Here is a 19,284-nt window from a genome sequence, read left to right on the forward strand (position 1 = left end):
CCTGAGTACCCTGGCACTGACCAAAGAGCAAAGTGCCAATGCTTAGGGGCATCTTGGAACTGACCACTGGGCATGGGGCAGTATAAAGGGGCTGGAGCACATGGGGGCAAGGCTTAGGGGGCAATCAGTGGAGGTGTGGTTCCCGCTGACACTCTGCAGTCAGGATTGGCCAGCGGAGGAGGGAGGCCAGCAATCGGACTGGGCAGCCTGCTATCTGTGTGTGTGTTGGGGGGAGGGGGAGTGGCACTGGCTGGGGGTGGGGGGGGCGTCGGGACAGTGGGGCTGAGGAATCAGGGAGGGGGTTGATGAGCGTGCTGTGGCAGGTGGGGGGGGAGAGGCAGCATTGCAGGGATCACGGGGCTGGCCAGAGTTCGGGAAGCTCTCAGTGCGTCGATCTCAGCACTGACAGATCAGCACATGGGTAGTAACCTGCTCAGCGTTCTGAGTTCAGCCTCCCCAGCGGGAATAGGCCATACCCCCGAAATGTAATGATATTCACGCTGGTGGCCTCTGCAGTGCACAGAATGTGAGAGATTTTTCTCTGAACTCTCACTGAAAAAACAAACGTGAATTACTTGTTTTCAGGTGAATTCGACACTCGGAACTTTTTTGGGAGAATCCCGTCCATAAGGCTTAATATAGATTAATGCTACATTTGACTGTACATACCGGGAGCTGACTGTAGCACACATAAGTACGTCATTCAACATGAACAGACGTCGCTCTTTGGTTTTCACCATTTCTCCTTTCTCATTGTAAACCGATTCCACCATGTCATCTGACCTTATGAGGTATCTGTTTCCGCTACGAAGAAGCTGCATTAATAGAGAAGTGTGATGTAAATGACCCATGAATACACACAACATGTTCTGCAGACAACTGATACTAACTACAGGCAGGAAATTCATTAAGATTATAATTTCTCAACAGAATGGGCCAGCTCTTGCTGAAGTGGGGTATCTCAAAGCATACCCCATTAGATATCCTTCAGCTTGAAAATACTTGGAGAAGTTGGGACTGTTCTCCTTGGAGAGGAGAAGGAAAAGAGGAGATTTGATAGAGATGTTCAAAATCATGGGATGTTTGGTCAGAGCAGATAGGGAGAAACTGTTCCCGCTTATCAAAGAATCAGAGCGAGGTGACACTGATTTGAAGTGCTTTGCGAAAGAAGCAAATGGAAAGTGAGAATTTTTTTCCCACAAAGCATGTGGTTCAGGTCTGGGATACACTGCCTGGAAGTGTGGAGGAGGCAGATTTAATAGAGGCATTCCAAAGGATAACATGCAGGGTTATTGGGAAAAGGCATGAAAATGGTACTGTATGTCATGATGTTCATTTGGAGAGCTTGTTCAGACCCAAAGGGCTGAACGGCCTCCTTCTACACCATAACAATGCTGTAATTCTGTGGCTGAAAAACAAAGGGAGCCAAGTCAAGTACAGAAATGGAAAGCAAGATTGGATTGAGAGGAATAATGATTGAAAAATAGGATCCAAAAAACCTTTAACAATTGACTATGTTGCAGGAATGAGGTTGACCCATTTAAATAGTTCCATTTCTGGATCAGAGAACTCAAATGCTATTGTAACAATAATACTAATAATAAAATAATGGTGTTTTTGAAAGAGTACTTACATGTTTAATACCAAGCTTATCTTTCTGTGGCAAGTTTACCGGACAATTAATGTGCAACTCAGCAACTGGCTTAGAATAACAGAGAGGCTAAGGGTGAAATACTGTGTGTAGCAAACACTGGGGCAGCATAAATCAATTAGCAAGTGCCTGAGGTTTAGAACTTTGTGGATCTCTCAATTGCTTGACATTGTTGGTCAGTTTTTGCATTAATTACTGTGTCGTTAACACACGGCTGATGAATGGGATGGATAGGATAGAGGTGGAGAGACTCTTCCCGCTCAAAAAAGACAGTAGGACTAGGGGGCACAGCCTCAAGATAAAGGGGAGGCGGTTTAGAACGGAGTTGAGGAGGAACTTCTTCACTCAAAGGGTGGTGAATCTCTGGAATTCTCTGCCCGTTGAAGTGGTGGAGGCTGCCTCGCTAAATATTTTTAAGAAGCGGGTTGATGGGTTTTTGATAAGAGAAGGGATTAAGGGTTATGGGGAGAGGGCGGGAAAGTGGAACTGAGCCACGACAGATCAGCCATGATCTTATTGAATGGCGGGGCAGGCTCGAAGGGCTAGATGGCCTACTCCTGCTCCTATTTCTTATGTTCTTATGTTCTTATGTTCTATTATTTTTTTCTCAGCAATTTAAAACAGCTGATCAGTCAGGGCAAGTAGCTGAGAGTGTGTTGAGGATGAAAAATGCACTGAATATTTCAGCACAGCTGGTCTAAAATTTTCTCCCTGGGAATAATCTGGAAGTTAAACCCAAAAATCCAGCCAATGTCTCACCTATTTTACTGATAACAAGTTATACCCAAACACGCTCCTCATCTCACAAGAATACAGTGAGAAAACAGCATAAACAATCAAGGTCCAAGAACAGCAACAGATTCACACCAGTATATTTCTTCTTTAAGCTACAACTAATCATCAGTTGTGCACATCAGCATGTTTCCTGGGAAGCTTTTGAATTTTTAATTTGGTTCAATCCTGATGCTATAAAAGGGCATTAAAAGAAACAGAAAATACAGATCAGAGCTTAGTGAGAATAAACTTCAAGAAAACACCCAAACAAGTGCCACAAAATACCAAAGGAATAATCTTGCTTCCAGCTACAATATGGAATGATCCCCAGTAGACAGAATTGGAAGTCATTCACATTTAAGAGTTGTGGCCATGGCCAGTTTGATGGATGGGTTTTCTGGCTGAGCCGCAAGTTTGATGGATGGATGAAAAAGATCGAGGAGAGTTAGGCATATCATAGCTTAATGTGCTGATTCTTTTAAACAAGGTAATTATTTTGTGTCCAGTTTATGGGTGTCACTAAGACTGGAGGCGATGCATCTGAGGGAACCGAAGGAAGTAAGGGTGGGAGCTGTGGAGGCACTGGCCATAATTTTCCAGTCCTTCTTAGATATGGAGGTAGTAGCAGGCAACTGGGAGAATTGCAAATGTTGCATCTTTGTTCAAAAAGTGATGCAAGGCGAAGGCCAGCAACATCAGACAAGTTACTTTAACATTGGTGGTGGGAAAACATTTAGAAACAATAATCTGGGATAAGATTGAATGTTACTTGGTCAAGTGCACATTTGTTAAAGGCAGATTGTGACTAACTTGATTCATTTTTTGATGAGGTAAGAATGATATGGTTGATGAGGGTATTTTTAAAATTCATTCATGGAATGTGGGCATTCCTGGCTAGGCCAGCATTTATTACCCATCCCTAATTGCCCTTGAACTGAATGGCTTGATGGGCCATTACGGAGAGTATTTATGAGTCAATCACATTGCTGTGGCTCTGGGGCCACACACAGGCCAGATCAGGTCAGGATGGCAGATTTCCTTTCCTAAAGGAATTAGTAAACGAGATGAGTTTTTTTTTAAAACCGCAGTTAGCAATGGTTTCATGGTCATCATTAGGCTTATAACTCCAGATTTTTGTTGAATTCAAATTTTACCATCTCTGAACCTAGGTTCCCAGAACTCTGGATTTCCAGTTCAGTGAAAATACCACTAAGCCACTAAATAGAATTGATGTGGTGCAAATGGACTTTCAAAGGCATTTTTTAAAGTATCACACGACAGGCTTCAACCTTGTTGGTAATTCTATGAAGTAAAAGAGACTGCGGCAGTACGGGAGGCTTTCTCCAAGGTCAGCGGAAAGCACTCTTGCTTTACTGCTGACCACAAAACCTTGGCAAGACGTTACATAGCAGCAATATAACCCCGTTCACATTTCATACAAAAACCATTCTCAAAGAATCCATTTTTTCCAATTCCTGTTCAACCCTAGACATTTTCCATAAACTATTTATGGCATGCTCTTGGATAATCTGAATTCTACTCTCATGTGGCTTCAAGGTATTTCTGCTAAATCCATCAATAGCAATTTCCATCATTAAATGATTAAGAATGAAGCAGGTTTATAAAACATGCTGGATCACTTTTAACATAACATTTTATGGGCAGCATGGTAGTTAGCACTGCTGCCTCATAGTGCCAGTCACCCGGGTACAATTCCACCCTTAGGTGACTGGATGGAACTTGCATTTTCTCTCTGTGTCTGCACAGGTTTCCTCCATGGGGTTCTGGTTTCCTCCCACATTCCAGAGATATGCAGGTTAGGTTATTTGGCCATGTTAAATTGCCCTTCAGTGTCCAATGGTTAGGGGAATAGTGGGGTAAATATGTGGGGTTACGGGGTAAGCATGAGTATGAACTGGTCCAGACTTGATGGGCCAAATGGCCTCTTTTTGCACTGTAGGATTTCCAGGATAATCTTGAGTGCTGATTTTTCTTTAAACAAAATTTCTGCGTTTCCTTTCATTCTCTCTTTCTGGACAAAACCTCCTGGATGCTGAAAGCAATAATGATTCAAATGGCACAATGCCACAAGGATATTGAGAGGGGAGTGGGCGAGAGAAAGGAAGAGTTAAGAGAGACAAGTAAACGCATGATAGAGAAGCAAACATGTGTTAGAGCAGCAATGTTTTGGGAAGGATTTTAAATGTGGTCAATAATAGAAAAAAGGTGGGGGGATTTGTAGATAAGAACATAAGAACATAAGAAATAGGAGCAGGAGTAGGCCATCTAGCCCTTCGAGCCTGCTCCGCCATTCAATAAGATCATGGCTGATCTGTTGTGGCTCAGTTCCACATTCCCGCCCTCTCCTCATAACCCTTAATCCCCTCGCTTATCAAAAACCCATCAACCCGTGTCTTAAAAATATTTAGCGAGGCAGCCTCCACCACTTCAACGGGCAGAGAATTCCAGAGATTCACCACCCTTTGAGTGAAGAAGTTCCTCCTCAACTCCGTTCTAAACCACCCCCCCCTTTATCTTGAGGCTGTGCCCTCTAGTCCTACTGTCCTTTCTGAGCGGGAAGAGGCTCTCCACCTCTATCCTATCCATCCCATTCATCATCTTATATGTCTCAATGAGATCTCCCCTCATTCTTCTAAACTCTAATGAGTACAAGCCTAGTTTATTCAGCCTCTCCTCAGAGCTCAACCCCCTCAACTCCGGAATCAGCCTAGTAAACCTCCTCTGCACTCCCTCCAAGGCCAAAATATCTTTGCGTAAGTGGGGTGACCAAAACTGCACACAGTACTCCAGCTGCGGCCTCACCAATGCCCTACACAGCTGCAGCAAGACCTCCCTACTTTTATATTCAATCCCCCTCGCTATGAAGGCCAGCATCCCATTCGCCTTCCTGACCACCTGCTGCACCTGCAGGCTGGGTTTTTGCGACTCATGCACAAGGACCCCGAGGTCCCTCTGCACCGTCGCCTGCTGCAGTTTTTCACCATGTAAGTAATAGTCCTTCCTACCATTATTCCTACCAAAGTGGACCACCTCGCACTTGCCAACATTAAATTCCATTTGCCAGTTCCTGGCCCATTCGCCCAGCCTATCTAGATCCTTCTGCAGACTCTCCACACCCTCCGCGCAATTTGCCGTTCCACCAATCTTGGTGTCATCAGCAAATTTCGACACCATACATGGAGCTCTCATGATTGGGAAATAAGGTGACTAAAGGCTCTGAATATTGCAGATGCATTACGAAAACACTTTATTGGTTACAATACTTAAAATGATGAAAAAACATTTGAAATTGAAATTTGTTTTACAAGAAATGTAGCTATTGGGTTGTTAGTTTTTTTTCCCCAGTGTAGTCAAAAGCCAGATGGCGTAAATGACTTCAAAATGCAGAATTGCATCCATGTAAGACAGAAAGCTTGCGCAAAAGTAAACAGTTCACAATGTTCCCAGGTCTGGTATCAGTTTGAGCTCAGATTGTTGTACTATAGCCAAGCATTTATTTGCAAGCATCATTTTTTTTTGTTTTTCAATTCTTTATTTTACACAACAAATTGTACACATTTACTGAGGTTGCCCACGACAACAGCGGAATCCGCCTCTAAACTGGAATTCTGTAGCTGCACCAGCACCAGCTTCAACCTTCTTGTCTGAACCAAGGGGAACAGTCCGCCTATAAGTGTCTCTGTCAACTTCACCACGAAGATGAGCTGGACGGTCCTCACTCAGACCTTTGGGTCTTGGCCTGGCTGTCTTGGAGTGGGTCTGGCGACATAGGATAGCAGGAACAATTTCTGGAGGAAGGCGAAGGTAGTCATGTAGGTACTGGATGCCCTTGTTTGTCAAGTACCAGTAGGAGTGTTGCCATGCAAACTGCTCCTTTATGTAACCAAGGGATTTCAAGGACGGCATGGCCTTCATTACCTGCAGGTTAGGGACATTCTTGTCTGCCAATTCTGGATGCTTTGGCATATACACATCCTTCTTGGCCACCATTACCCCCTCCTTGAAGAGGGGCTCATAGGTAGCAATACGGTTCTTCTTGGGCATCAGCATCTTCACCTCTTATCATGGTGCCAAAGCAAGCAAGCATCTAAGATTGCAGAAAGTTCCCCAGATTCGATTCTCCTGATTTTGCTTGAAATACACACATATTTTGAAGAACATTTGCACATCCTTCATTTAATTCTCATCAATTGGCCATGTAAAAAAGATCACTTTTTGACAGCACATAGAAATAATGGCAAGATGCAGCAGGGCTTTAAGTGAAAGTGGATCAAGCTTGAATAAACTATACTTTTGCAATCCCACATACTATGGAAACATGGATTGTTAAATGGTACCTGGTCAGCCTGTGATCTTCCAACCATTAGTTTAAATCAGCAAAAATTATTGGCAGGGGTCAAGCAATTTGCACTTATACAACTTCAGTATGGCAGTATGAAGATGAATTTTTTCTTTGATTGGTAGATCTTTTGATGGGAAGTCAAAGGAAATCACATTTTCTAAGAGTAAGGAGCTTGGTTGATGAGCAATGAATGTGGGGCTAATGGATTCTAGGTCATCTGTTGAAGTGAATAGTGATTTAATATTTGGAATTAGATCATTTGAAGATGCAAAGAGTAGGCAGAGACTTTTAAAACCAACTTCTGTGCTCTAGAAGCTGGATTTTGTGAATAGAAGACACATTTATTAAACTTATTCCGAGCTTTCTTGCTGTTGATACAATAAATTAAGGCCAAATTTACACATTCACTGATTCCCAGCTGGCTTCCTGCTGAATATTAAGAACATAAGAACTGGGGACGGGAGTAGGCAATTGAACCCCTCGAGCCTGCTCTGTCATTCAGTATGATCAAGTCTAATCTCATCCCAGCCTCAACTCCATTTTCCTGCCCATTCTCAATAACTCTTCAACCCACTACTAATTAAAAAGCTTTCTATTTCCTCCTTAAATTTACTCAATGTCTCAGCATCTACCACAGACTCACGACCTTCTGAGAGAAGTAATTTCTCTTGTTTTAAATCTGTTAGCCCTTATCCGAAAACTATCAACTCTTGTTCTAGATTGCCTCACAAGAAGAGACATCCTCTCTACATCTATCTTGTCAATTCCCTTTAGCACCTCAATTTATGCCTCAATTAGATCTCCCCTCATTCTTCTAAACTTCAGGGAGTTTAGACCTAAGCTGTACAAACTCTCTTCAAAAACAAACCCCTCATCACTGGAATCAAGTGCACCAAGTCCCAACAATATATTGTATTGTTGTAGCAACACTTCCCTAGTTTTATACTCCATTCTTTCCAAAGCCACAAAATAAGACATAATTTAGGCTGGCATTTCAGCACAACATTGAGTGCTACAGTTCAATGTGTGGTCATAGAATCATAGAGTTCACACAGTGTAGAAGGAGGCTATTCAGTCCATTGAGTCTGCACCAACTTTCCATCAGAGCATCCCACTCAGTCCCTATCCCTTTAACCCCATGTATTTACAAAGAACAAAGAACAGTATGCGCAGAAACAAGCCCTTTGGCCCTCCAAGCCTGCGCCGATCATAATGTCTGCCTAAACTAAAACCGTAAGCATTTACAGATTCCAATGCCAACTCCATTAATCTACCTAAGCTACACATTTTAGACAATAAGGGGCAATTTATCATGGTCAATCCACCTAATCTGCACATTTTTGGACTGTGGAAGGAACCTGAAGCACCCAGAGGAAACGCATGCAGACACGGGAAGAACATGCAGACTCCTCACAGACCATGACCTGAGGCTGGAATCAAACCTAGGTTTCTGATGCTGTAAGGCAGCAATGCTAACTACTGTGCTGCCCTTTCTGATGAAACATTAAACTGAAGGCAGGTACAATTTTGTCTTTTAAAAAGCATTCAGATAATTACATGGGTAAGACTGGTACAGAGGGATATGGGTCAAATGTGGGCAACTGGGACTAGCTTAGTGGTTTAAAAAAAGGACGGCATCAACAAGTTGGGCCAAACGGCCTGTTTCTAATCTGTAAACCTCTATGACTCTATGAAGCCCCTTATGCCCTCTAATTATTTTCCTTATTCAGCATCGCTGGCTAGGTCAACATTTTTGTTGCTCTTCCCTAGTTGTCCTTGAAAAAGTAGTAGTGAGCAGCCTCCTTGAACCAATGCAAAAAATCCGATGGCACTAGTCAAAGAAGACATTCTTCCCAGCTAATGTTTGTCTTGTAACTAATATCATGAGAAAAAGATTATTAATCATTTAGCATATTGCTGTTTGAGATCTTGGATGGGATTCTCCCAAAAAAATTCTAAGTGTCGAATTCGCGTAAAAACTGGAGTAAATCCTGCTGGGTTTACAAAGTGAATCTCCCACAGTCTGTGCACTGCTGAGTGCATTTGGGTGAATCACTGTAAAAATCAGTGGGCCGGGTCTATTCTCGCTGGAGAGGCCGGCAGCACAGCACTGAGTGGGCCACTGCGCATGCGCCGATGTGTCATAATGGAGTTTGGTGCATGCATAGTAACTCCAGCAATGACCAGCCCAGCAATCCCACATTGTTGGCCCGCCAAATGCTTCCTCACACCCCCACTCCCCTGATTTCTGGGCCTCCAGACACGTCCAGGCCAGCCTCAACTCCCACCCCCCAACCGGCCCATCTCAATCTACCCACCCCCCAAGTAATCCCAATCCCTTCCCTCTTGGCACTGCCCAATGCCCAGTGGGCAGTTCCAGTGTGTTATCTGGGCATTGCCACTTTGCCCCTTGGACAGTGCCGGGGAGGCCTCCATGACCACCCTTCAGTCCAGCGGGGCCAGGTCACCATCTCCCCACAAGTGGGAGCTTCTGTAAACCTTGCTGGACTGCTGGCAGTGGGGAGAAATCGCAAGCAGACCTGGAAATTTCAGTCCCGGGCCTGCTAGTTTGATGTAAAGTACAGTGAAATGTAATTTAAGTAAATTATGCAGCTCTGCATTGATTTCTGGAGCGGAGCTGATGGTGTCAGAAATCCAGCACCGGAGACTTGCAGAGGCCGTTGCACCCAATGAGAAGCCCACCACACAGCCTTTGCTTGAGTCCCACGGCCTGCTGTGCTGCTAAAGCAGTTCATGGACTGGGAGAATCCCACCCACCCCCCCTCCCCCAGCCCCCGCTCCACCATGTGCAAATTGATATTTTTCTTTAGATTATAACAGTGACTACATTTAAAAATGGCTTGACACCATGAAATGTACTTTCTAAGTGCAAGTTCTTTCTTTCAACAGCATGTGATAGGGATTCCCTGGAGCCAGATACCTTATAATGTTGAAAGCAGTTGCCAGGTTAGAAGGATGGCAGCCGAATTGCCAGCACAGTAGTCAAATCCTGGCAATGCTGGGCCAGGCAACAGTTGAAAACTGGCAAGATGTATAATAACAGCATCAGGTTGGACAAATTGAGTGGAGTCCATCAACAAAGTGGGGAACAGTAAGGTTTCCCTGAACAGGGGTTAAAATAATGAAAATCAGGGAGTGGATTTGTTGTCAAAGATCTATGAGCCGAGCTAAGCTAGAAATTTCAATTAAAAAAGCCTAAAGGAACAATCAGGTGGGGAGTGAGACTAAAGGTCCAGGCACAGTTTCCAATTCAGAATGGAGGCCAAGGGAGGGACAAGTTTGTTAAGAGCTTAACAATCTCAAAGGTAAAAACTGGGCAAAGGAAAGAAAGTGAAGGAAGAAAAAATATTTTAATGATAAGTCTTTAATGATGTGGACCGCAGATGTAACAGTGAAAGCTGTGACGGGGATGAGTAAGCTTCACACTGGGCTGTCTCATGACAGGAAACTATTACGGGTCATTGTTCAGAGTAACATTGGAAATCCTATTAAAAGCACCATCTGCTGGCATCACAGGGGAACGCAACAGATAAACCTGAACATCTCGCAGAGAATATTCAGCACAGGAACAGATTGTTCAATCCAACTGATCTGTGCTCATATCCCACATGAGCATTCTCCCATCCTACTTTATCCAACCCCATCAGCATAAGCTTCAAACATAGGAATACCCCTGGGAACCATTTGCATCAAAGTTTTAAATCAAGCACGGGACCTATGTAAAAATGTGAAGGTGTTATAGATAATGTCACCTTGGCAAATGTCTAATCTCATGGCCTTGTGAGGAAAGGTAACAATGACTCCCACACCAAGTTAACGAAACAGGGTTTTTTTATTTGTAAAGTGAAGAAATGTACTCAATGTCTGTTTTTAATCATTTATGTGCTGATTCAATTAGGTTGGCAGGCTTTGAGTTAGTTTTTATGGATAAAAGAAATCACCACCCAGATAAAAAATTATAGAATATATAAAATGGGAATCCTCAGAGTCCTGAGGCTTACAACATGCCCAAACATACAAGCATGCAGAATTGTAAGTTATACTGTAGGTAGTTACTTCCTGAGTCAAAGTTCAATGCTGAGAAGTAAACAAATAATAGAATTCACTCTTTGCCTGTGACAGATTTTTCTCCAAGACGTTCTTGAGGTTTCAGGAGTTGAAGCCCATTTAAAACTACAATTGACGTAATCCATTTTTTCAGAAGTCAAAGATTTTTGTACCTATGGTTGCCTTTGATGAAAAATTCTGTATCTCTATGCTGGATTTTTAACCGGAACAGAGATAGGGTCTAGACAGGAGGCTCATTATTATTTAATTGGCAGCTTTTCCAGACAACTCAACAACTTGCACCTTGTAAAAAGGAAATTTCAAAAGTGGATATGCCAGTCACATGACTTCCCTCCCCACAATAACTTCAGAAAGTATTTGCTTAGCTGATATCAGGACAGACCTTGGCTTTTGTTTCATGGCTGAGATGATTAGATTTTGTAATGTCCCAGCCATCTTGAAATAGGAAGAACAACATTCTACGTAGCTTCTGTCCTCGTAGACTTTCTGTCTCTGCTTGAGAAAGAACCTCATAGAAATGCAAATTTGAGGTCCACTGCAGTTTCAGTAAAACTTTCAAACTAGTTCTGGGCATCAGCAGGTGTGAAACTGCATAAAAGGATGTCATCATCTTTCATTCAGACACCTCCCAAATTTAAGATTTAAAGAGGTGCACTGCCTGTACAACATACTGTCGACAAATAGGGCATTCATTCATGCATTTTCCACATTTAGTGCAAGTGACGATGTGACCACATTCGAGGAGAATGCAATCAATCACTGCATCCATGCAGATCCTGCAGAGATTCTCATCGCTGCCTAGCTGCATCTGTTCCTCAACAGCAGCAACAGCTGGGTTATTTCCATTTTCCAAAAACTTGCGATTTTCTTCTGTTTCTTTGAACAATCTCTTCACTTATTCCACCAGTTCCTTTTTTTTTACAACAACCTGAAAAACTGACAAAGTTGCGAGCCAACATTTCCTTCAACTGATGAACAGTCAATGCTTCAACATCATCAGTACTGGAAAGGTCTGGTAACAAGGCTTGTGTTTTTTTTAGGTGATATGTCATCAATGGTTCCATTTGCACATTCCTGATTTTGTTGTGATTCAGATCCTCTATTTATTGGAGATATTCTATCTTCTCTTCCCTGTTGCATGTTTGGAGTTCCTGCGTTGGATCTTTGATTGAAGGAAATCCCCTGAGAAGATGGTGCTGTTGATGCTGAGGTGCTGGCAGGAGGGTGAGTATAAAATTGTGAACTCTGTGATCTTGACGAACGCATATTCTGAGTGTCTACTCCATCAGCATCTGATTCGTGATGGCTCAATACAAACTGTACCAAGTCTCCTTTTTCACGACGTGTTTCTATGGGTACGTTTCTTAAACTCAGATACTCTCGTAGACCTTTGACCTTTATCTTCATAAGCTCATTACACTGGAAAGAATTTTGTTGTAACACTTGGCATGTGTAGCATTTTCGCAGATTTTCTTGCATCACTGAACAGAATGAACAGAAATTCTTCTTGCAATCCTTACTTATGTACTTCTTCCTAAAGAGAGAAAAGGCCTGACCACAGCCTTTACAGACTATATTTGGGACTTCAGGCATTGGGAAGGGATACGAAGAATATCCTGTGCTGTGGGCAAACGTGAATGGCCCTGTACCTCCACTGAACCCAGGCTGCTGTCCACGCACTGTTCCAGTATCCATTACTTCATTTGGTAGACCACAACATGAATTCCACATTGATGTGGCCCCAGGCTCCATGACAAGCCGCTCTGTCTCTGTGTCCTGAAGCTACACCAACATGCCTGGCCTCTCGGTGCCACAAGCTGAGGAGGCTCGAACGCGCAGTCTGGCCAACCAACAACTCCCTCTTGTGTTGCTCTTGTTTTTATTCCAATTCAATTGGATCAGGTTCAATTCAGAGTCTCAAGAAGTTGAGGTATTCCCAATCCATGCTGACAAGACAGGGCTCTCATCTCTTGTCTTGGGCTTGATCTACATGATCCAAGCTGATTGGAGTAGGTACAGCTCCTCCTCCAAGGCTTGATCTCATTTGCATCTTAGCTGCTTTTAAAAATTGCTTCAAATTAAGCTAAAATGCAAGCTAAAGACTTCAACCAAGCACAGCATGTCGATACTACACTTGATCTTAGCCAAAAAGCCGAGAAGCGATAAAAGGATGTCATGATATATGTGAATTGTAACTTTTCAGCAACTGGCCAACTTGCAATACCAGACATCGGGTAACGTTAGCAACCACAAGTCAGTGTCTCTTCTTGCTTTTGAAAGGGCCACTTCAACACATGTTTGAGCAGCGAATGAAAAGACAGAGTGATAACACTGACACGATACTAGGTAGCTTCCAAAGCAGAAATCTGACAATGTAATAGATGTTAATTTATTGGAGATTCAAACAGTGAGTTAAATAATTATTTGAAATACTGCTCCAGAAATGACAGAGGAGCAACACTTAATTCAGCATTAGGTGAAGTAGACAAGTTGTGCTGGCTTTAAGCAAGGATTCACTCACAGAATGAATCTATTAACTGGCATGAATGTCAGCATGATGTCAAAAACACCTCATGCCATTCAGCTAACTTGTTACGTTTCTATGAGGCAACTGCATTTTACAGTGACCCTTTGAAAGCATTCAACTATACAGCTACCGATGCTTCTGCTAAGATGCTGCACAGCAATTTGGATCATGCAATAGGCTGTGTGCAAACAAGGTTCTCTCGGAGAGGCACATGTGTGTGGCTGCGCGACAATCTTGCATAAATCACACGGTGCAAAAACAGGCTGTGCACAGCAGAGAAAAATTATAATGAACATTGACAGGTATCCGCCTCTTTAAGAACATTTGAGTCTTTCACCCAAGGCCATGTCTTTCACCTCAGGTCAACATGAAAGACCCCAGCACTTCTTTTCAAACAGGAGCAGGAGAATTCTCTCCAGGATCCAGGCTAATATTGATCTCGCAACAAAAATAATTAAAGCAGATTATCTGATCGTTCATTTTATTGCTGTTGGCATGGGGGCGCGGGGGGGGATAATTCTGTATGCTAATTGACACTGTTCTGTTTCCAATGTTTACAATTGAGTATATATCAAACATGCTTTATACGCTGTATATTATTTTTTGGACGTTCTTAAGTTGTGAAAGCCTTTCCATAACTGCAAGTCTTTCTTTCTATCATCTCTGCTGCTTTGTTGGTGTTTAATTCAGCATCATTGTTGTATTTCTCCAACAGCTTCATTTTGATGTCATTGCTTGACAGTGATCCCTTGGGAGATCCCCATTACAAACTCAAATTTAAAGACGTGTTGTAGTTTATGCATTTTTACCAAATAGCTCTTTATTTACCGGTATTCTGTTTCAGCTACAGTTGCCTTTCTTTTGGGGGAGTCCCAGCCATGGGTCTCAATGTCACCATTATCTGCGAGACTAATGCAAGTCATCTTTTTAGTCCAGTTTTCAGCAGCTGTTAATTTGTAGATGCTCAGCAGGTTTGGATGATTTTGCCCTCATATATCCAGTCAGTCCCTATTTCAGAGATATGCTAATTTATTCAAATAGACAGAAATGTGTGAACACTGCCAGCAGTGGTAATCTTCTCAACATGGTACTAGTTACACACAGGGAGACTGGGGAAAAGACCAATTCATTCATGTAAATCAATGTGAAAGGCAAATTTCTGAGATGAGATCCACTTTCTAACATTTACTTTGCTTTTGCTAAAACAAGTTTTTGGTAGATTGTACTGAAGTCAAAAATCAGCTTAATTTGCTCTCAATATGAAGAGATATTCATGTTTACTTATCTCCGAAGTTCTTTTTTCTTGTTCATCCTTGAATCCACACAATGATGACTCAGTATGTCACTGGCTCCTGAGACTGGGTAACTATGTAACTATGAGCCCAGTAAGAAGTCTCACTACACCAGGTTTATTTGGTAGCAAAAGCCACGAGCTTTCGGAGCGCTGCCCCTTCGTCAGGTGAGTGGGAGTTCTATTCACAAACAGGACATACAAAAATACAAACTCAAGTTACAGAATAATAATTGGAATGCGAGACTTTACAGGTAATCAAGTCTTAAAGGTACAGACAGTGTGAATGGAGAGAGCGTTAAGCACAGATTAAAGAGATGAATGAATGGGCGAGGACCTGGCAGATGGAGTATAACATTAGCAAATGTGAGGTTATCCACTTTGGAAGAAATAATAGTAGGATGGAATACTACTAAAATGGTGAAAAGTTGCAGCATACTACTGTGTAGAGGGACCTGGGGGTCCTTGTGCAAGAATCACAAAAACCCAGTCTGCAGGTGCAGCAGGTGATCAAGAAGGCGAAGGGGATGTTGGCCTTCATAGCGAGGGGGATAGAATATAAAAGTAGGGAGGTCTTGCTGCAACTGTACAAGGCACTGGTGAGGACGCAACTGGAGTACTGTGTGCAGTTTTGGTCCCCTTATTTGCAAAAGGATATATTGGCCTTGGAGAGAGTGCAGAGAAGGTTCACCAGGCTGATACCGGAGATACCGGGGGTTAGCTTTTGAGGACAGATTGAATAGACTGGGTCTGTACTCGTTGGAGTTCAGAAGGCTGAGAGGGGATCTTAAAGAGAATTACAAGATAATGAAGGGGCTAGATAGGGTAGAGGTAGAGAGATTCTTTCCGCTTAGAAAGGAAACCAGAACTAGAGGGCACAGCCTCAAAATAAGGGGGGGGGGTGCGGCTGCAGTTTAGAAAAGAGTTGAGGGGGAACTTCTTCACTCAAAGACTGGTGAATTTCTGGAATTCTCTGCCCATTGAAATGGTGGAGGCTACCTTGTTGAATATTTTTAAGTCATGGGTAGATAGATTTCTGATAGACAAGGGAATTAAGGGTTATGGGGAGCAGGCGGGATGTTATTGAATGGCGGGGCAGGCTCGAAGGGCTAGATGGCCTACCCCTGCTCCTATTTCCTATGTGTATTGTCTCCAGACAGGGCAGTTAGTGAGATTTTGCAAGTCCAGGCAAGTTGTGGGGTTACAGATGGTGTGACATGAAACCAAGATCCTGGTTCAGGCCGTCCTCATGTGTGCGGAATTTGTTTGCACCTTTAAGACTTGATTACCTGTAAAGACTTGCATTCCAACCATTATTTTGTAAATTGAGTTTGTGTCTTATATGCTCTGTTTGTGAATAGAACTCCCACTCACCTGATGAAGGGGCAGCACTCCGAAAGCTAGTGGCTTTTGCTACCAAATAAATCTGTTGGACTTTAACCTGAGTCTCTGCTCAGCAACTCTGCGTTGTCGTGTGTCGTGAAGGCTGCCTTGGAAAATACTTACCCGAAGATCAGAGGCCGAATGCCCATGATCGCTGAAGTGTTCCCCAACAGGAAGAGAACACTCTTGTCCGGTGATTGTCATCCAGTGGTATTCATTCATCCATTGTCGTAGCGTCTGCATGGTCTCCCCAGTGTACCACGCCTCGGGACATCCTTTCCTGCAGCGTACCAGGTAGACAACATTGGCCGAGTTGCAAGAGTATGTACCACGTATCTGGTGGGTGGTGTTCTCACGTGACATGATAGCATCCATGTTGATGATCCAGCACGTCTTGCAGAGGTTGCTGTGGCAGGGTTGTGTGGTATAGTGGTCACTGTTCTCCTGAAGGCTGGGTAGTTTGCTGCAGACAATGGTCTGTTTGAGGTTGTGTGGTTGTTTGAAGGCAAGAAGTGGGGGTGTGGGGATGGCCTTGGCGAGATGTTCGTCTTCACCAAAAATGGCGGAGGTGATAGTGGATGCCTTGGTGGTTATTTTCCAGACGTCGCTGGATTCCGGGGAAGTGCCGGAGGATTGGAAAACGGCTAATGTTACGCCGTTGTTTAAGAAGGGTGCCAGGCAAAAGGCAGGGAATTATAGGCTGGTTAGTTTAACGTCTGTGGTAGGTAAAATGTTAGAATCCGTCATTAAGGAGGAAATTGCGAGGCATCTTGAAGGGAACTGCTTGATAGAGCAGACGCAGCACGGTTTCATTAAAGGGAAGTCGTGTCTGACAAATTTACTGGAGTTCTATGAGGATGTGTCTAGGGCGGTGGATAGAGGAGAGCCGGTGGATGTGGTCTTTCTGGATTTTCAGAAGGCGTTTGACAAAGTACCTCACAAGAGGTGATTGCAGAAGGTCGAGGGACATGGAGTTGGGGGTAGGGTGTTAGCGTGGATAGAGGATTGGTTGTCAAATAGGAGGCAGAGAGTGGGGGTCAACGGGTGCTATTCGGATTGGCGGATGGTGACTAGTGGAGTGCCCCAGGGGTCGGTGCTGGGGCCTCAGCTTTTTGCCATTTATATAGATGATCTGGAGGAGGGAACCGAGTGTACGGTGTCGAAATTTGCTGATGACATCAAGATTGGGGGAACAGCAAATTGTGCGGAGGGTGTGGAGAGTCTGCAGAAGGGTCTAGATAGGCTGGGCGAATGGGCCAGGAAATGGCAAATGGAATTTAAAGTTGGCAAGTGTGAGGTGGTCCACTTTGGTAGGAATAATGGTAGGAAGGACTATTACTTACGTGGCGAAAAACTGCAGCAAGCGACGGTGCAGAGGGACCTCGGGGTCCTTGTGCATGAGTCGCAAAAACCCAGCTTGCAGGTGCAGCAGGTGGTCAGGAAGGCGAATGGGATGCTGGCCTTCATAGCGAGGGGGATTGAGTATAAAAGTAGGGAGGTCTTGCTGCAGCTGTATAGGGCATTGGTGAGGCCGCAGCTGGAGTACTGTGTGCAGTTTTGGGCGCCGCACCTACGCAAAGATATTTTGGCCTTGGAGGGAGTGCAGAGGAGGTTTACTAGGCTGATACCAGAGTTGAGGGGGTTGAGCTATGAGGAGAGGCTGAATAAACTAGGCTTGTACTCGTTAGAGTTTAGAAGAATGAGGGGAGATCTCATTGAGATGTATAAGATGATGAATGGGATGGATAGGATAGAGGTGGAGAGACTCTTCCCGCTCAAAAAAGACAGTAGGACTAGGGGGCACAGCCTCAAGATAAAGGGAGGGCGGTTTAGAACGGAGTTGAGGAGGAACTTCTTCACTCAAAGGGTGGTGAATCTCTGGAATTCTCTGCCTGTTGAAGTGGTGGAGGCTGCCTCGCTAAATATTTTTAAGACGCGGGTTGATGGGTTTTTGATAAGAGAGGGGATTAAGGGTTATGGGGAGAGGGCGGGAATGTGAAACTGAGCCACGACAGATCAGCCATGATCTTATTGAATGGCGGGGCAGGCTCGAAGGGCTAGATGGCCTACTCCTGCTCCTATTTCTTATGTTCTTATGTTCTTATGTTGGAGGCTCCAGAGAAAATGTCGTACCTTCTCCACTCCAGGGAAGTACTGGACGACGAAGGGTACTCTGTCCACTGTGTCCCGTGTTTGTTTTCTGAGGAGATCGGTGCGGTTTTTTGCTGCGGCACATCGGAATTTTCAATCAATGAGTTGAGCGCCATATCCTGCTCTTACGAGGGCATCTTTCAGTGTCTGGAGATGTCTGTAGCGATCCTTCTGCTGATCCTGTGTATACGGAGGGTCTGTCCATAGGGGATGGCTTCTTTAATGTGTTTACAGTGGAAGCTGGAGAAGTGGAGCATTGTCAGGTTACACGTGGGCTTGTGGTACAGTGAAGTGCTGAGGTGATCGTCCTTAATGGAGATGCATGTGTCCAAGAATGCAACTGATTCCGGAGAGTAGTCCATGGTGAGTCTGATGGTGGGATGGAACTTGTTGATGTCATCATATAGTTGTTTCAGTGATTGTCCATCATTCTCCAAGGCAGCTATCACGACACACGACAGTGCAGAGCCGCTGAGCACAGACTGATAGCCAAGTCCCGCACAGAGGAGGGATCTTGGGTTCATACCACACTATCTGTAACCCCCACAACTTGCCTGGACTTGCAAGATCTCACTAACTGTCCTGTCTGGAAACAATATACATCTCTTTAACCTGTGTTTAATGCTCTCTCCACTTACATTGTCTGTAACTTTAAGACTTGATTCCCTGTAAAAACTCATATTCCAATCATTATTCTGGAAATTGAGTTTGTGTCTTTATATGCCCTGTTTGTGAACAGAACTCCCACTCACCTGACAAAGGGGCAGTGCTCCGAAAGCTGGTGGCTTTTGCTACCAAATAAACCTGTTGGACTTTAACCTGCTGTTGTGAGACTTCTTACTGTGTTTACTCCAGTCCAATGCCGGCATCTCCACATCATAACTACGAGCCCATCAGCCGACCGTCCCTCCTACAATCTACTGGTTGCGAAAGCCCAGGTTTGGTGTTAACTATTCACTGCCTCCTGATCCATCTCTCTTTCTTTCAATATTGTGCCATTCTGCATCACTGACCTTGGATTTGCAATACAGAAGAACATACATTCACATCCTTTG

The 19,284-nt window shown here is 43.9% G+C and overlaps 1 protein-coding gene and 3 pseudogenes across 2 annotated transcripts in view; all 4 read right to left on the reverse strand.

Moving 5' to 3' along the window:
- arhgef10 (Rho guanine nucleotide exchange factor (GEF) 10) overlaps positions 1–19,284 on the reverse strand; it is a 284,795-nt gene that overhangs the window by 121,807 nt on the left and 143,704 nt on the right. For both annotated transcript variants that reach the window (XM_080192046.1, XM_080192045.1), the window contains exon 17: positions 670–815. In XM_080192046.1, coding sequence (XP_080048172.1) covers positions 670–815 — 146 coding nt within the window. The remainder of the gene's footprint in view (positions 1–669; positions 816–19,284) is intronic.
- On the reverse strand, positions 6,005–6,511 carry LOC145345428 (small ribosomal subunit protein eS10 pseudogene; annotated as a pseudogene).
- Positions 11,494–12,638, reverse strand: LOC145345429 (E3 ubiquitin-protein ligase RNF34 pseudogene; annotated as a pseudogene).
- Positions 12,866–13,041, reverse strand: LOC145345798 (U2 spliceosomal RNA; annotated as a pseudogene).

Source organism: Carcharhinus amblyrhynchos, chromosome 7, assembly GCF_965287045.1.
Source record: "Carcharhinus amblyrhynchos chromosome 7, sCarAmb.v2.hapA, whole genome shotgun sequence".
NCBI lineage: Eukaryota > Metazoa > Chordata > Chondrichthyes > Carcharhiniformes > Carcharhinidae > Carcharhinus > Carcharhinus amblyrhynchos.